Raw genomic sequence first — 19,505 nt, 5'->3', positions numbered from 1 at the left:
ATGACCAACGAAAACGATGATCTCACCATCACAAGTTGGTAAGTATTGTGCAAATCCTTTCAGCAATGCACAAGAAGATGCAGTTATTGCATGTCTTTACATCGGTGAAACATGCTGCATGTACGAAGGAAAAACGTGCCGAGCTGTATACTAAACGAAGGTTGTGATTCCGTTTTCTACCTCTGCAGTGATCGGTGCCCGCGAATGGTCGCATTTGGTAACATTCTGCTTGATATCAGTGTAGAGCTGAAAGATGGGAAAATTCTGAATGATTTCGATCTGAAACCCGATGATCAAAGGGAAGTTGCTGCAGACAAACTTGCTGCCCTTGTCTCCGTTGCCGTAGAAACGTAGGTATTTGGTCAATGACGGGTACTCTCCAAATCATGCTGCTGTATTTGACTCATACGCACAAGACCTTTCATGTAACGTAAATAGACCATGACTAGCGTGTGTGAATTCTCGATATTAAACGTGATGTAAATAGTTCAATGCAGTGCGTGTGTTTATGCGCTAGACAGATAGCAATTTACTGTGAATCGTTATTCTCAACTCCAGTTGCGGTAATCCAATCTACAACCCTGGTGGCTCAGCACTTAACACATGCCGTATACTGCGCGCCCTTGGCGAAAAAAACGTTATCTTCTGCGGGGCGGTTGGTGCAGATGAGAATGGCCAAATATTACAACAAATTTTGAAGGATTGCGCACTCAATACCTGGTAAGTACTTTTCGTGGTGCAATCCATAGTACCTTGTAATGATACAGTTTTTGCTTTACTTTTTCCCCATTACTCGAAATTCCGTGTTATGCAGTATACAAACGTTACCGGATGAAATTACTGGAACATGCATGTGCCTCATTAGTGGCGACAAGCGGAGTCTGAACGCGAACATTGGTGCTTCGTTACATTTTAAGAAGGAATTTGTAAGTTCGCGCTGGTGCCAGTCAAAGATCGGTGTTTGCAAATCAGCCGCTCACACAAATATTGACGAAGATATGCGAATTTTCTACATCGAGGGATATTTTGTGCCGGAAAAGTTCCACATCTGCACGTACATCTACGAACAATACTGCAAGGGTACGGCAAACCTGCTTGTAACCAACTTGAATGCATCCTACATACTGCAAGAATTTACTGCCGAGATGCGTTTTCTCGTCGAGCATGCCGATCTGGTGTTTGGAAATTTGGCAGAATTTATTGCACTGGCCCAGATTTATCACTGTGACGACGTGGACGCATTGGCTCGGTTGCTGATAAAGCCCTACCGGAAATACAACCGTAACAAGATTCTCATCGCAACCGATGGTTGCCGAAGCGTTCGATTGTACTATGGCGCGGGGTCGAAATTTATAGCAGAAAGCTACCCAGTGCCGGTAATACCAGCGAACGTCGTTATCGACACAACCGGAGCCGGAGATTCATTTGTGGCAGGATTTCTATACAAATTCATGAACGATGAAAGCCCTACGTTAGTGGACTGCATTCGGTATGGGTGTAAAGTGGCTGGGAAAGTGATACGGCAAGTGGGATGTAATTTACCCTCCAGCGTTCCATCATCGCCATCGATTGCCCCGTCTACAAAAGAGGGGATGATTCCTTGAGATCAAGGAATCCCTCGGATCAAGGCGGAAAATGTATCTCTAAAGTTTTATCATCCAGGAAGAGCATGTTCCTTTACTCTTGTTTTGCAACTTAACAGATTTGGCTAGATGCTTGCTGCATTGGTGATCTTGCTACTACTGCATTAGTTTGGTTAAGGGTAATTGTTACAAAATGTTGTTAGTCGTCATTATTTATAAATGCACCTCAAGTACGTGTACATGTAAATCGGAATAGTTGGACCACATGTCCTACAGTTTATATACTGATAAACTGAAAATAAGAAAGAAGTTGCTGTATATTTAGTGTGTAGGTAAGTATATTTGTATGATTCAGTAAGTATACAAAAGATGTTACCATCGCTATAACTTAGCCGAAAAACTTACTATAATTGAGGTGAGAAGCAAAAGAGCATTTATATGTACAGGATATATGTTAACATCAATTAACAATTCTTAGACAGGTAGACTTAGACTGCTATATACAGAACTTAGTTCTTAGACTGCTATATACAGCCCATCAAATATCAGAAGATAACGAGTAGAACGCAATTTTTTAATGGTCAACACTCGAGTTTGCATGTTGATAAAACATACAACGATTAACAAACTCTAAACGCTTTAAAATGTTATGAAAGATCGAGGGAGGAGTTAGATTGATAATGCACAGAGTTTAATTGAAGTTTCATAAATCTATAAAGAATTTATTATATTATTTATTATTTATTATTAATTTTATTATTTTGAAGGATTCATGAATCATTGAGGATTTGATATCTTTTGATGATTCTTGATTATTTTAAATGTCAACTTATGATAGGAATGACTCTTCTCAAAACGATTAATTAGACACAAAAATAGTTTCTTCTGTTTAGAGAGTGTAAACACTTATCTGAAGATTGAAATATCCTCAAGTTTCGTATTAATTAGGTTTATCAATGCCGGTGTCAATAGTCTTTATAATCTGTTTTAGGATACCACATTATAGAAGATTTTTCGGCGTTCGTATACTCGTGGATAGATGTAAAAGCTTTCACGGCGTTTTCGAGAAGAAATTCGCGAAGTTTAAATTTTGTTGAGACTTCGTGCGTTTCCACAAGCACAAACGTCAAAGCATACGTCACCGCGCTGTCATATAAATTGGAATGTATCAACCCGCTTTCAACGTTACATTTAGATTTCGGACAACTGCTCGAATAGCTCGCTGTAGAAGTTTAGCCAGAGGCAAGATTGAAACAATATCGTGAAAAATATATCGGAAAATTCGCATTTCCACGTGCCCGGGCGGTTGCATTCTCAACCGTATACACGCTCCTTGGGTGTGGTTGCAGTGAAATCCGGAAGTGCGTGAGTGATTCAGGCACACCTGCCTTGCTGTATCGGTGCAAGTTACGAGCCCCTGATTTGCTGAAGGGTTTTGCCATACAATCATCTTTCGGTGTGGTCATCAGTACGGTAAATCCCTGGAACTTTCTTCACATTCACTGGAAACGCAACAGCACACGATACTGGGGCGATAAAGCAATGAATGTAACAACGAGTGCATCAGTCAGTGCAATGGTAAAGTGACGAAAAAAGCTGACGGAAAAAAGAAGTTCCAGAACCGCAGACTCCGACCGTAGGTGAAGTGCAAGGGTGTAAAACATCGCCGACAACGTAATTGGCAATGAGCTAATGGTACGTAGCAACTTTTGTCGCTGCATTGAAGTTGGTGTGGTTATCAACTCTCGCCCGGATTAGGATGCAGTCGGGAGTGAAATTTTCGTGGAGCGGCCAGTTAAATAATGCTAAAAGCGATCGGAAGACGGTTATTTCCTGGTAGTTAAGGGTGCAAAAGTGTATGCGTGAGCTCCGTTTGCATACACAGTGCTAACGCAAAGTAAAGCAGCGGCGGTACTTTGGAGTAAAAAGGACGACTGGTCGGTTTGTGTGACGACCGTGGGTGTGCGTATGATTGTGTGGTGTGTGTGCGATGTTTAAAGCAATGATACTGTCACAACGTATCCTTTGCGTGTTCCGTTTGAGTGTGTTAGATGGGCGGATACAGTTTTCTTCATTGATTGCTGTTGTTGGAACGCGTCCTTTGCACTTTGCACTCGATTCCCTTGCAAACAATGCAGTGTGGGGGGCTTGGACAGGTTATAATTCTTGCATCTGGACGAATCCGTGTCTGGCTTGCCCTGACCCTTGCACGTAATATGAACAATGTTTCGTTTGAGTATGTGTGACAACTTCCGGTTTAAAACGCGATCGCGAAACATCGCCTCTCAAAAGAGGGTATCTTTGTTTTTGTTTTCGACAATAGTTCGCATTTTGCGATGTGACCTTTTTTTTGGTTGCGTTAATCAAGCACGCGCCGCAGGAGACCGCGGAGAGAGGCTTTCGATTGAAGTAACCCTTCTTAGTGAATGATGTATGTGCATGTGCAGCGATGCAGCAGTGGCTATCAATTTTGCCGGCTGAACAATGCTTCTCGAAAGCTCCTCTTTAAATTCGTCTGATGTGGAGATAAGGTTGCGTTGAGACACTCTACCACTTTCCCTGCTAACATGGGCGCGTGTGTCTGGCTCGGAGCGATTTATCAATTCATCAACCGGCGCTAAACAAAACAAAACCACTAAGCCCCCCAGCTACTTACGTTCTTTGCACGCTGGCAGAAAGCTGATGGTAGGGGAAACTGCGTGCAAGAAAATCCGGCTCCGTGCGTGCGTGCGTGCGAGCGTGCTCTATGTGCGATATCTCGTTTTTCTTACCGTTTTGATGATGGTTCGCCAAACAGACAGACAAGACAGTCGGCGGCACTACAGACAGTGAATTACTTCTCATTCAATAGTGGCAGCGTCTTTTAAAATTAGATATTCGTTAGTCGTCTACCCCATGTCAGGTCCAGTCTATAAGCGGATGACTCGCCTCGTTGTTCAAAATTGTGTACGCAAGCAGTTAGCAGAAGCTCACTTTCACAATTACTGAAGAAACTTTTGTCCCCAGCCAGCTTAATTGGCCAGCTGAATAGTCTTCGCTTTGATAAAAGTGTACAAAAGTGCAGGTAATACCCGAGTTACGCGGTTCTCGACTTACGCGGATTAAAAAAAATGATTTCACGGAGTTTTGCAGGCAGAATTCAATTTTTAAAATTGCAAATCTCAAAATTACGTTACATTTCATCTCTAATAAATAAAAAATAATGTTCATTACATTTTATTGATATTCTTGAAATAAGCGTATAAATATAAATTTTGATATAAACGATGTTTTGGAGGCAACGGGGATACGAAATACGCGGATTCCTCTGTAACGCATTATCCGCGTATCTCGGGTATCGACCGTATTTAAATTGACTCTTGAAAGGATAACATTTTCTATGGAAATTTCATACAATGGCTGTTTAGTTTATGTGGTTGTGTTATGTTTCGCGACGGATAGTGAGCATATTGATAAAATTGATCATAACAATCTAAATACAAATCCAGAACATTTGTTCCGTTTTCCGTAATGATCGCAATCGTTATATTTGTGCTTTGTAGTTGTGAACAGCATCGTTAAACTTTGGTTGAATTTTAAGTTTTGCCAAAGCTCATGTCTATAACGATGCAACACTGAAAACCAGCACAGCGACCTTCACTTGGTTCTCAGAATGGTTGTGTGGTGGTAACCTTTTCACTGTTCATTGTTTATGAGAGAAACGCGTCCATAGTACACAATACTCAACAGCTAAATCCTCTGTTGCGGTGGGTCCGTAGTCCGTGTGCCAGGTCCGTAGAGACCTTCAGCCATTGATCGTAGCTTGTGCGATCACCCGCTGAGATTTGCTGCTGTTGTATGATCCGCTGTCCGCGTTTTGTTGTTTGCTGTACTGTCATTAACCGGAAGATGTGGGCGAAATGCTTCCAAAAATGTAGTTAGAGTGTTTGTGTTTGTGTTTGTGTACGTTATGCTTTAGAAAATGATCTTCATGATCATCCACTAATATATTTAACGATATAAGTTTTGAAATGCTAGCAGTTGGCATTGGCCGCGATAGATCTTCTATGTTTGGAACGATTGGTGTTATGTCATATTAAAAATAAGCATATGGTCAAATTTTTAGCATTTTTTTACCCAGAAAGTATTAGATACTATAAACATTGCTTGCATTGTAATATTAAATGTACTTTTTTTTATTCGAATATTTCAGATAAACGAGCGGCAGTTTAAGTTTAACGAGTGTGACAGTGTATATTCGAATCAGACCTATATTGAAAACGTCCCTGCGTTGTTGAGGGATAGGCTCGTGAATTTAAATAAGGAACGATTAACAAGGAATATCGACACGAGGAAGAAAAACATTTATCTATAGGTGAATGCTTTTAGTCATTAAACATAAGAATATTCCTTTGGTGGAAGTAAGAAAACACGTGCGAGAAGCTGAAAAAATTGAAATCACAATATAATGGCTGGAAGTATCAAGCAAGGTACGTGGTTTGATGTTTGGTTTAGGTGTTGTTTTAATATCATGTTACTATTACATTTCCAGAGGATGTTTGCTATGTGGTAGCAAAATACGATTATGAGGCGCAGGGTGCCCAGGAGCTAGATTTGAGGAAAAACGATCGTTATCTGCTGTTGGACGATAGTAAGCACTGGTGGAGAGTACAGAATACACGCAATCAATCGGGCTACGTACCGAGCAACTACGTCAAGAAGGAGAAAAAATCCGTCTCATTGTTCGATAGCTTTAAGAAGAAGGTTAAAAAGGGTTCCGGCAGCAAAACACTACCCAATTGCTCACCTTCTAGGCAGGTCGATAGTCCCACAATGAGCCGACGGTTACCGCCGGATCCTTCGGATGCCATTGGTAAGGAAGTGTAACAAACGAAATGGCTAATTCGTTTAAGATTCATGCTAAATTGTATAATATATTTTTTTTGTATCTTTCATTTACTTGGCTGACATACGACAGCTTCCACCCCTATAGGAACTGCCATAGTCAAATACAACTATCAGGCGCAACAGCAAGATGAACTGTCGTTGACCAAGGGTACGCGGATATTGATACTGGAGAAATCAAACGATGGTTGGTGGCGTGGCCAGAGTGGCTCAGCGACCGGATGGTTTCCCAGCAACTACACAACAGAAGAAAACGAAGACGATACGCTGCACACGTACGCGATGGCAGAAAACGTGCTCGACATTGTTGTGGCTCTATACTCATTTAATTCGAACAACGATACAGAGCTGTCTTTTGAAAAGGGTGATCGGTTGGAAATACTTGATCGACCCGCGGCTGATCCCGAATGGTAAGTGTGTGCCGCCACATACCACGTAAATCTATAACGTGTTTAGAGCACTATGTGTAGAATTGTGTTAACTCCCGTTAAAAATGATTGATTATTTTGCCTCGTTACTTGTAGGTACAAAGCCCGGAATAATAATGGCCAGGTTGGATTAGTACCGCGTAACTATTTACAAGAACTGTCGGAATATTTGGCTCAACCATTCCGTAGCAATGGCAGTGGGCCGGATTCACTTGATCGACGACCTAACGATGCGCAATCGAACAACAACAACTCCAACACGAACAACAGTAACAACAATAATTCTCAGCAACCAGAGAGACCCCATCTGACCGGGAAAAGCTGGTACTACGGTGCTATTACACGAAGCCAATGTGATACGGTGCTAAACTCTCACGGACACGATGGAGATTATTTGATTCGCGATAGTGAAACAAATGTAAGCTGCTCAATTGTACTAGTTTCTTCATTGTTTGCTAATGCAATGTGTATATCTCTATTGCAGCTGGGTGACTATTCTGTATCGTTGAAGGCCCCTGGTCGTAATAAGCATTTCCGTGTGCACGTTGAAGGTAATATGTACTGCATCGGGCAACGTAAATTTCACACACTGGATCAACTAGTGGACCATTACCAAAGAGCTCCCATTTACACTAACAAGCAAGGCGAGAAGCTATATCTTGTACGGCCGCTGCCGAAAGCGAATGGTACCTAAGCTCTCGATATAGTTGAATGCACATAAGTCACCTGATATTAGCAGGCCGCAGCGTCGGAAGACATCGTACCCGTAGTTGACAAACATGTTGACTAATTTGACTCATAGCATTAAAAAAACGCACGGCATAGCGTCGAAGTGCAGAGCGAAGTGCTGGTTAGATAATGTGGGAATTTCAATCGAATAGCTGGAAATAGTTCGTGACATCGTGATTTGTCGGTTTGTTTTAGGATGCAAAGTTGATTGTTTTATTTTATGCTGTGTATGAATCTTCTACTTCATTGATTTTAGATGTTTGTCGATTTTTAAATGTCCTACTGAATTTTAGTTTTGATTTGTTTATGAATTTTAATACCTCTTTGTACTAGACATGCATTCAAGTGTACAAGTGTACAAGACAAGTGTATTCCGGAAGAAAAAGGAGTAAACGATTAGTTTTGTATATGATAATTTCTTCAACCCTTATGTATATTTTTATTTTTAAACATCCAATTTAGTAGCCACTGAGATCATTAGGAATGACCTCTTGGGTTTAAAATCGTAAGAACATGATACAGCAAAGGTAACACAAATTGGCTTATTGGCGAGTTCTCCGAAATGCAAACTCGATGTAATGAATAATGATAATTATAAAAGTAGTAATTTATTTCGAAGCCACTAAGCTTTAGCAAAGGCAGTAGTATTTTTTTAAGTCACTATAAACTTGTCTGGGAACTCAAGGCGGGGAAAACAGTTTTAGCCAGGAAATCATTCAGCGTTTTTACTACGGTTGAATCCTCGATTGTTTTAGCAAATAGTGCTGGAAGGTATTGGTTCTATAGCAATCAGTAGATACTAAATTGTGCATCCGCTTAGAATAACTTTTTCTTCAATATAGACGAACGATCGCTGAACAAATTTTCCGCATCTCTGGTTGTAGATGCGCCTATGCTTACACTGAGTGGAATTTCTTATATTTAATTGTAGTTCAAATGATAACCAAAGCGGTAAACATTTCGTTTGCAAAGCCCATCCAATTTTTATACGCATACGAATATGGATACAAGTATAGGAACCGTACCTACATTCAAATAGATGTGACGTCCAAGTGTGACGCATTTAGCGACGATACATCTTTCCATCCTCAGAGCAACAAAATGTATTTGTTAGAACGCAAAGGGTAGGCATTTATTTTGGTCCTGTTCAGTAACTTCCGCAAAAAGAACACCTCCAGAGTCGGAAGAAGTGTGTGTGAGTGTTGATGATAAATAGAATAGCAAACAAAATGCAACAAGAAAAATCGTACAGACCACCAATAAATAGAAAGAAGCGAGTTAGTTTGTGACATCTATTCCATTTAATCTATTGGATGAACTAATTGTGCCAGCTATTTACCATCAGAATATAGTTTCCACTGTGACTTAGCTCGGTATCACGTGCTTTCGTCATCAGTGGGACGGTGAAGGATTGGGAATTAGCTTTGATTTCGCGACAACCGGTGTGCTCTTACACCACCAGAACAGAAATCCGGCCACTAGCAAACAGTTCTGATTATAAACTCTGCGTATACCACGCGCCACGCATCAATGTAAGCTTGCTGCAGAGCAGCCTTTGGAAAACCCCTCTATCTGGTTCGAATGGAATCTCACTAAATATTGGTGCTGTTGTTTCCTTCGTTTTTTTTTTTAAATTTGATTTAGCGGTTACCTAAGCTATTAGGCATAAAGTTTCGCCTTTTACCGTTTTAATCAGAGGCGTGGCAACTAACGCAAATAAGCATACGAATCAATGTGGCAGCATTGTATCTATATCCATACTCATCCGTGTACAGAAGATATATAAAAATAGGCTTTGAGATAGGGTTTCCTCATAGCATTTAACAATTCATTCCTTGCTTACACCGCTAAATACAACGTTCACTCAACGTTGTGACGTATTCGCATCATGCTGATGAATAGAATCAGGACAACCACAACCGTTGAACCAGCTGTTGTACGCGAAGAGTTGTGCTGTATTTGGGAGCGATGGTCTGATAATTTTATACAAGGTAGCACGATGTGATGGAATTAGTAATTTTGATACTTCCTTTTTATATCGACGACAGAGAGAGAGAGAGAGAGAGACAAAGAGAAAAAAAAAGAGGAAACGCGATTTATTTGACCGAAAACACACATCCCATACCAACGCGGTCTCCGACAGCCGCAAATGGTGTGTTAATGTTCTGTCGTGTGTAGTGTAAGTGTAAATTGGTGTTGTGATGCTCTCTACTTTTCTTCCACGTTCTCTAAAACCTGGCCCCGGAACTACTGTTGTTCAGCCAAGGTATGTGATGGAGCTTTGTAGCATACTTTCTCATACAACTTTGCCGAGCTCTGTTTGTTAAATATAGCAAAACGTTTCGGTTTCACATCAAGCACACGCCCGTTCGTTTTGAAACGATATTCCATATGGTGTGTGTATTGCGCCATTCCGTATCGTTGAAACACACAACCGAGATCGATATCTTCAACTCGATCAATCAAAAACCCGCCCGCAGCAGCTGTAGATGGTAGACACGAAATGAGTTCGAGCCTAAAAGTATCTTCCGACAAGCAACGGTGTAGTTGAGTATTGCCATTTTTGGGTGTGCTAACGAGTGAGCAAAACAAAAAGTGACATGTAGAACGTAAACTTTCATACTAACGAAGCATTGGCACTAATTTTTCGTGGGCAGCAGTTGAAGCGAATTAATCAACGTTATACATACATATAGCTAAACTATCTACTTACATCACATAACTACAATCCGGAATATAATAGCAGGTGTATGAAATATAATAATGATAATCGAATTTCGTGGACAAATGCCTTTGGATGGAAGGTGATTGCAAAGACACAAGAAATGGGCTACGAAGTGCCATTTTAAAACCGATTTAGTCCCTAACAGCACAACTCGATTGTGCGTTCGTAAAAGAGTACCATCTGGCAGCATGTTGTTGAGCATTACCAAGTTTGGCATGATATTACTTTATTTGCTTGACATAATCAGATAACAGAGGCGAATGGTGGTGTGTTAGCACAAAGATACAAAATTTAAATTTTACAATACGGATGTATTGGTTACACTTGGTATGGACTATGTTGATATGCGAAGTAAGACAGAAGTGCATCGACAATTGTTCTGTACGTGAGAGGTGATTGACCACCAACAAGGATATGTAAGATTTGGTTTCACCAATTGGATTGTTTCTTTAGCTGTAGACCAAATCTCGTAAGAAAAATCATATGCAGAATTGGCAAACACCATTACAATCAGTTTGGTTTGCTGCCGGTGTTTTTGTTTTTTGTAGGACAACTGAACCTAGAATTAAGTGCAACGAGGGTAGTGAAATTGTAGAACCTATTTTCAGCAAAACACAACGCCCGCTAGAATCACTTCCACGCGAAGCAAATGTCTCCGGACTGGACGTGTTCAACAATCCAACACCAGTATGGTGGATGATCGATAGAATGTCGGTCGACTCCTTCCAAGCGAATGTTCACCCGTAAATGTATTCTATTCTTTGCTACTTCACATTCACATCGTACCATTAAGGCATTCATTAGTTTAAGGAAACGTTTGGAATGCATTGCCGATGTAACTATAATTGCCGTTGGCGATCGTGGACGTTCGACACAGCACAGTATGAAACATAAGGTCAATGAAGACAGGGAACAGAAAGCAAAACAACAATTGAAGGCTCGAAAGATTAGCCACGAAAACGCAGTGGTTTGCGATAGAAATGAAAAATGAAATCATCCTAATACCAAAATATACAAGTAATATAGAATATTATAAAGTAATAAAATAAAACAGGAAATAATTGCAAACGATCGTGGACGCAACTGTGAACAAATAAGGAAGGAAAAGTAAAGACTCTTCACAAGCCGATACGTAGCAAAGTGGGCAAGTGGTTTAGCAGTGTTGTTGTGTACGATTTGAAACGAACGACGTATGGCTTTGGTAGCGAGACCAATGGTATGATTCGATCGTTCAAAGTCAACACTTATACCAATCACTGACACAGACTGGAAACGAGTGAACTAGGAAAGTATGCAAAGTAAAGACATAGGCGTGAATCGATGAGCATATTGTATATCGTAAAGAAAAAAAAAAACAACTAAGTCATCGCAATAAAGGTAAGATCAATGAATCTAGAAAAAAACTAGCTTATTATTTTTCATGACTCTGTCTTCTTAAAGTATAAAAGAAATATTTTAGATTACATGAGCTTATACCAAGCTATGCATGCTATCATAGTGGAAGAAATTAATAATTTCACCAAGATAAAATCGTATGACACAAGAGCGTGCATGGATAGAGTTGTGTTCACGTAACAAGGAATATGCCAAGTGCATGTTTCGTTCAATATTTTGAGAACAGCCGTCTTGAACTGGTCCAAAACGATTCTTAGCATTCAAATATGGGGAGCTGAAGTTCACAGAGTTCCTACCGCAGACTGGAACCAAATTATATCAGCTGGTGGTGACTCGTGCTGGAACACGTAGTGCACATCTTCGTAGATGTTTTGGAGAATGGAGGCAATCATTTTCTTCCAAATTCGAATTCGAAGACGGAAGTAAAGATTATACTTCATTTGTGCCCGTCGCCAAACGATCACAGCTCGTCAACGTTTATCTGCATGGTGGAGGATGACTACTACTTCAATCGTCGCATAACTCCGACAGGTCCTGTTACACTTGATTCAGCCAACGAATTCTCTACGCCTCGTTCTGTATGTGGATCGCTGATATACATGTTTGTGGCTGCCTTCTTCCTGGTAGGACACAAAAGATAACAAAAGTTCTAGTATCCTCATCACGTGCCCCAGCCATCGTATTCTTCCGGCCTTGGTAACCGTAAGGATGTCTGCTCTACCAAACAGCTCTACCCTGCTCATAAATACCGCCAAAGATAGTCCGTAGCTCTCGTCGCTCTAAAATGGCAAGACCGTTGGAATTCTCCGGACTATCGGCCAAGACTATAGAGGAGTGCCGAATGTATTGGGGTACGATACATGCTATTCGTGTCTTGTTTGAATGTTCTGGATCGTAGGAGTTTGTCGAGCCCATAGTAGGCACGAATCCCCAGTCACAATGCACCTCCGGGTTTCGTTGCTTAGGTTGTGACGATATAACTCAGTAAATTTTTCACGTGTTTTTTCACCAACCTTTATTCAGAGACCTTTTTTTTGAATGTGTGTGTGTGTTGTGTTACAGAGTTCTGACACGGATTAGCGGATTTTATCGACAAGGTGAATTAGGTTTATGAACGCGCGTTCATATCTTTCGCATTATGCGAACATCCTGGCCCCTCAGAACCTACGTTCTGACTCACTGGTATAGGGAGAAGGCACAGCTTTACAACAGGACGGATGTAGTTACCGGAAGCAGTTTTCAATGTGACGACTCTCGTGACTCCATCAGCACCGGGATGAAGCTTGATGATTCTGCCGATAGGCCAATGGAACGGACTTGTAGAATCATCCTTCACCAGCACAAGTTGTCCGATCTCGATGCTCACTGGTGCCTTGAGCCATTTCGATCGAGGCTGCAGGATGCTTAGATATTCAGCGCTCCATCGTCTCCATATCTGCTGTAGAATCTTCTGCACTACTTGATAGCGTTTGAGTCGGTTCATTGTCACCTCCTCGTAGTTTTTATCAGGAACCGCCTTCAGATTGCCACCAACAAGGAAGTGTCCTGGAGTGAGTGGCTCTAGGTCTGACGGGTCGTCGCTGAGAGGTACCAATGGCCGTGAGTTAAGACAACATTCAATTTGACACAGCAATGTCTCCATGTCATCTTGAGGAAGGGTTGTTTTACCAAGCACACGTACAAAATGCTTTTGCGCTGATCGTATAGCTGATTCCCACAACCCACCGAAGTGGGAGGCTTTAGGTGGATTGAAATGCCAACGGATTCCTTGTGAAGAGCCTTCCTGCATTACACTTTCGCGATGTTGTTTTCCAGTTACTAATGCCCGTAACTCTTTTGATGCTCCTATGAAGTTGCGTCCGTTGTCGCTATAAACTTCGTTACACAGTCCCCGTCGAGCGACAAATCGGCGAAAGGCCTGGATAAACTTTGCTGTTGTAAGGTCCAGAACCAACTCCAAGTGCACAGCCTTAGTTGCAAAACATATAAATACGGCAACAAATGCTTTGCCTGGTGCAGCACGACGATGAATCGGAGCCAGAGTGATGGGACCCCAATAGTCTACCCCGACGGTTGCGAACGGCCGACTTGGAGTAATGCGTGTACGCGGAAGTTCAGCCATAAACTGCTCTAGGAGGCGAGGACGAGCACGGCAACAAGTTACACATTCATGGCAAATGCGTTTTGCTAGGGATCTGGCCCCGATGAGCCAGTACCGTTGACGAAGAATGGTCAATAATAGCTGCGGTGCGGCATGCAAATGTTTTTCATGCAGATGTCTTACTAATAATACCGAAAGCGGATGAGATGATGTTAGTAGAATTTGATGCTTGGCGTCGTATGGTTGATTAGATCGTGAGAGACGTCCACCAATGCGGATAAGGTTGTCAGTTGACAAGAATGGATGAAACCATTTAAGTCGAGAGCTCGATGACACTGGTGATTTCTGCTTGAGCTGATACCATTCCTTTTCGAAGATTTCCCTTTGTACAACTTGTAGAATTATTGATTCCGCATTCAAGATTTCTTCTGCGCAGAGAACTGACGTATCAGTTGTAGAACGAAGATTTTGCATGAATCGGAAACAGTATGCCAATACTCGTACCATTTTCCTGTAGTTTGAGAATCTGGAGATCAGATTATTCATGAATTCTACTTGCTCGTGATCAGCACATCGGGCAGCCGGAGTTGAACTAACAGTCACGCGAGTTTCGATGGACACTTCTGGTGGTAGCTCGGATGACAATTGTGGTTGAGGCCACTGTTCTTGTTGAAGCTGCAGCCATGGAGGACCATGCCACCATTGGTCACAATTGATCAGCTCTGTGGAGGTTAGTCCGCGAGATATGTGATCAGCAGGATTATCTAGTCCGCTTACATGACTCCATACACAACCGCTCGTTGCCTGTTGTATTTTTGCTACACGATTACAGACGAAGGTGTTCCATTTTGATGGTGATGCTTGAAGCCAATGAAGTGCAACGGTACTGTCAAGCCAAAAGTAGGTTTCAACATCGAGCTGCATAGCATGCTGAACCGACTTATACAATTCGCTGGCCAAGAGGGCACTGCAAAGTTCTAATCGTGGAATGCTGAGCGACTTTAGAGGTGCGACTCGCGATCTAGCGGCAATCAATGAGATTTTAATAGCACCTTCCTGGTTTAGTGATCTGAGATAAGCACAAGTGCCGTATGCGACTTGAGAGGCGTCTGCAAAAATGTGGAGTTGGACGCTAGTAGGGTTTGGTAGTAAGACGCATCGTTCAATTTGCAGTGAGTTTAGTTGAGGCAGTTCTTGTTGAAAGGCTAACCATTGCTGCTTGTACTGTGATGGGAGTTCAGTATCCCATTCCCAACAGGAACCATCGCTTGCCTTAAGCGCCCAAAGTGATTGCATGAATATTTTTGCTTTGGTGATCACTGGTCCCACAAGACCTATGGGATCAAACAGACGAGCTATGTTTGAAAGAGCGGAACGTTTTGTGATAGGTTGCTTCTCTGTCTGAGAATTTATACCGTACGTCAAAGTGTCGTTCAGAGGATGCCAGCGCAAGCCAAGGGTTTTGATTATTTGATCTCGCTCGAAACAAAATGACTCTTCATCCGCTAACCTTTCCTTCGAAATGCTCTGACGCACTTCTTCATTGTTTGTGGCCCATTTTCGCAACGAGAAACCACCTTTTTCGACGAGTTTTGATAATTGTTGTATGATTTCAGTTGCTTCTTCTACAGTGGGTGATCCGGTTACCAAATCATCAACATAAAAATCCCTTTTCAGTACTTGGGCTGCCTTAGGATATTCGATGCCTTCATCATCGGCAAGTTGCGAGAGTACTCGCGTTGCAAGATATGGAGCACTAGCAGTGCCATATGTTACCGTACAAAGTTTGTAGGTATGAAGCGGTTCGGAAGGTGACGGCTTCCAAACGATAAGTTGCAGAGATGTATCACGGTCATCGACAAGGATCTGACGATACATCATCTTGATATCTGCAATGATCATGATAGGATGTTTCCGTGCACGCATGATGATGGTTCGGATATCGTCTTGTATGGTAGGCCCTACCATCAAGGCGTCATTCAATGAAACTCCACTAGCCGTTTTGCAGGATGCGTCGAAAACAACACGGAGTTTTGTTGTCGCAGAGTCAACTCGCGTCACTGCATGGTGTGGAAGATAGTAGTGCTGTTTCGTTTTGTCGTCGTACTCCTTCTCTGAAATACGTTTCATGTGACCCAGTATGTTGTACTCGTCGATGAACGAACAGTAACCCACACGTAGTTCATCATTTTTGAAGCGAGTTTGTAGCAAATGAAACCGACGGACAGCGGAATTGCGGTTATCAACTAGCTTGGTGAGAATGTCTGACTTCAACGGTAGCCTAACTACATATCGCCCAGAAGCAGTGCGAGTAACCGTGTTCCGAAAGTGTTCTTCACACGCTGATTGCTCGCTTGTGAGTTGGCTGGTTGAGTCTTCTTCTATTTCCCAAAAACGTTCCATGAGTTCATGGACTTCATTGACGCTGGTCGAAGCATGGTGAACTGAAATAGACTTGAAGCATGACATGAGCGTACTTACGACTGGCCCAGTGACAATCCATCCAAGTTCGGAATTGACAAGAGTGGGTCGATCTTTCCCGAGATGAATACGTCCTGATGGCTTCATGATGTCGTAGAAGATTTCTGCTCCGATGAGAACGTCAATTCGATCACTGCGTTCGAAATGAGGGTCAGCCATGAAGATGTTGCTCGGTATGTTCCATTCTGAAGTTTCGATCGACGAAAAGGGAAGGTTTTCCGTGACCTTCGGTAATACGTACAGTTGAAGATCGGCGAAGTATCGCCCGATCCGCGAACGAAGTGTCGCTCGTATTCTGTATTTTGTTGTTGTACTCGTAGAACTAATACCCGATATTTTGAGGTTTGTTTTTTCCTTGCGTGATTTGAGTTGCTGGGCTAGGTTTTCAGTAATGAAGCAGGTGTCACTTCCCGAGTCTAGCAGCGCTCGTGCGATGTGTTCTGTGCCCTCGTCGTCAACCAGAATTACTGTGGCAGTGGCCATCAAGGTTATTTTCTGAAGTCCGGACGACGCACATGTGATCGACTCGACGACCGACGACGTAGCTGATGTGGTCGGAGGATCAGGTTCTCGCAAGGTTGGTGAATCAGCGTGCTGTTGCAGCAAAGACGGACATAGCTGGGTGTGATGGCGTTTGCGGCATTTTTTGCAGGTGCTAGATGATTTGCATTCCCGAGCTCGATGTCCAGAACGCAAGCAGTTCAGACAGAGTTGGTGCTTTGTGACAAACTTTTCTTTTTCCTGTGAAGATAGTTGGAAAAACTCCGTACACATGTACAGCGGATGGTGTTGAGAACAAAACGCACACTCTCTGATGTTGGATGTGTGAGTGGCGAGGGCACGATGTTTTGTTGGTTTTTCCACTGTAGGTGTTGACACTTCTTCCAACACACTAATACGTCTGTAAATGAACGCAACCAGATCCTTGTATGTCTCCACATCCTTTTCCGCAGCGTATTCCTTCCATCCTCGTTTCGTTGTTGAATCCAGTTGGTTGGTAAGCATGTGGATAAGCAGCGTGTCCCATTGAGCAGTAGGTTCACCCAATTCATTTAAGGCACTTACGTTGGCCTCAAAGTTTTCTATCACTTTTCGCAGTTCACTGGCCGATTCTCTTTTGAGCGCAGCATTCTCGAACAATGCATCCACCAGATACTGTTTTACCTTCTTCGGTTCGTTGTAGTGCTTTAAAAGTAGCTGCCATGCGATTTTATAGTTTTGTTCACTGATAGGAATGTTTTGAATAAGCCGTAGTGCTGAGCCGGATAAAGACGTACGCAGATAGTATAATTTCTGTGTGCCTGAATAGTGTGGAGAACCGTTAATCATTGACGCAAATATTGAATGAAAATTCATCCAATCTTTTGGATTGCCGTCAAAACTGGGCAGTTTCATGTCTGGTAGCTTAACTTTCGAGACGGTTAATATTTGCTTTTCGTCATCCTTGATGGAGCACAACAATCTACCTTCCGCCTGGTAAAATGCTTCTTCGACAGTTTGCCGAAGAGCAAAATGCTCTGTTTCTTTGCCATCGTCGAGTGCTAATAACTCATCTTGTATGGTGACGAATCGTTCATACAGTTTTTTAAGGTTATCCCGACGCGCACACACCTCCGTAGAAGATTTTACCGATTTTTCGGAAAAAGTGACTATAGCATATATGGACTGTTTGACTGCATCCAGCTGAAGTTTCAACGACTTGATTTTACGCGCTTCCGCCATTCCGTTTGCTTTATATCACGGGTTGAAGGACCAAAAATGACGATATAACTCAGTAAATTTTTCACGTGTTTTTTCACCAACCTTTATTCAGAGACCTTTTTTTTGAATGTGTGTGTGTGTTGTGTTACAGAGTTCTGACACGGATTAGCGGATTTTATCGACAAGGTGAATTAGGTTTATGAACGCGCGTTCATATCTTTCGCATTATGCGAACAGGTTGTTATCTGAAGTTACGATCGTACCAAGGTAGCAGAACTCCTCTACAACCTCAAGATCGTCACCTTCAACTTTAACTGTGCTCGACAGGCGGGCTCTATCGCGGCCAAAAACTTCGGCAAGCTTTTACTATGTCTTTGTCGCACTGATCTTCAATCCAATCTTTAAGCCTTCGCGTTCCACGTCGAGTATACGCCTCGCATACCGCCGCAGATGTCCTTTCGATAATGTCGGTGCCATCCGCGAAGACAAGTAATTGAAGTAATCGAGTGAAAATCGTGCCACGGATATCGAAACTCACCCTTTTCATGACACCTCACAAAGCTATATTAAATTGTAGGCAGGAGAGTCCGTTCCCCTGCCTCAGTGCTCGATGAGATTCGAACGGTTCCGGCAGCATGATGGCTCAAAAGCTGGCACAGTACAGCCACCCTTTTATACTGGCACTACGTGTATGACACCCAGCTTCCACTCTTCTGATAGTTCCTCCTGTTCGCAAATCCTTACGATCTAACTTACTTACTTATCCAGCGCTGCAACCGTTTCGCAGTCTAGGCCTGCTACAGGAATCTTCTAAACCGCTCACGGTCGAGCGTCTTCGTCTGCCAATCCATTATCCTTTCTGGCAGACGCATCAACGCCATCACTCCATCTCAGTTTGGACTTACTACGCCTCCCTTGTCCACGTGGACGACCTGAAAGGACTTTACGGGATGGGTAGTCCGAAGTCATTCTCATGACGTGATCAGCCCACCAGAGCCTGATGAGTCTATTCCGCTGTAAGACAGTAAGTTCGCCGTACAACTGATAGAGCTCGTCATTATAGCGGCTCCTCCATTGTCCTTCCACACATACGGGGCCAAAAATCCTTCTGAGCATCTTCCTCTCGAACGCGGCTAGGAAGGTTTAGTCAGTTTTGAACAAAGTGCATGTCTCAGAAGCGTATGTGAGTACTGGAACTATATAGGTTCTTTATAGTCCCAGCTTCGTTCGTCGCGACAGGTGTTTTGAGTGGAGAAGTTTCTTCAGCTTCACCGAACCGGACGCATCTTGAAGAGTTCTGCCACCAGTCCATCGCCGCCAACTGATTTGTTACATTTTAGCTGCTCGATGGGCCTGATAATTTCGTTCAAGGATTACTAGATCCAGCAAACACGAAATGACTGACGATGTTCAACTTTTTTGTTTCGGAGCCTGCAGAAACGCAGTTGGCTACTTCGAATTAATTATAACGTTTATTA

The 19,505-nt window shown here is 42.5% G+C and overlaps 2 protein-coding genes across 2 annotated transcripts; both read left to right on the top strand.

The window, feature by feature from the left end:
* LOC128710742 (adenosine kinase) lies at positions 1–1,604 on the top strand. Its single transcript, XM_053805598.1, has 4 exons — positions 1–38; positions 189–350; positions 559–720; positions 815–1,604. Exons 1-4 carry the CDS (start codon positions 1–3, stop codon positions 1,602–1,604), a joined length of 1,152 nt encoding a protein of 383 aa, XP_053661573.1.
* Positions 1,605–6,030: 4,426 nt separating this feature from the next.
* LOC128710741 (cytoplasmic protein NCK1) lies at positions 6,031–7,589 on the top strand. Its single transcript, XM_053805597.1, has 5 exons — positions 6,031–6,066; positions 6,117–6,435; positions 6,556–6,877; positions 6,992–7,313; positions 7,380–7,589. The coding sequence occupies exons 1-5, from the start codon at positions 6,031–6,033 to the stop codon at positions 7,587–7,589; spliced, it is 1,209 nt and encodes a 402-aa protein (XP_053661572.1).
* Positions 7,590–19,505: the final 11,916 nt, after the last annotated feature.

This window comes from Anopheles marshallii, chromosome 3 (genome assembly GCF_943734725.1).
Source record: "Anopheles marshallii chromosome 3, idAnoMarsDA_429_01, whole genome shotgun sequence".
Classification (NCBI taxonomy): Eukaryota; Metazoa; Arthropoda; class Insecta; order Diptera; family Culicidae; genus Anopheles; species Anopheles marshallii.
Note: the sequence above shows the minus strand (reverse complement) of the source record. Positions and strands in the feature narration are given on the sequence as shown.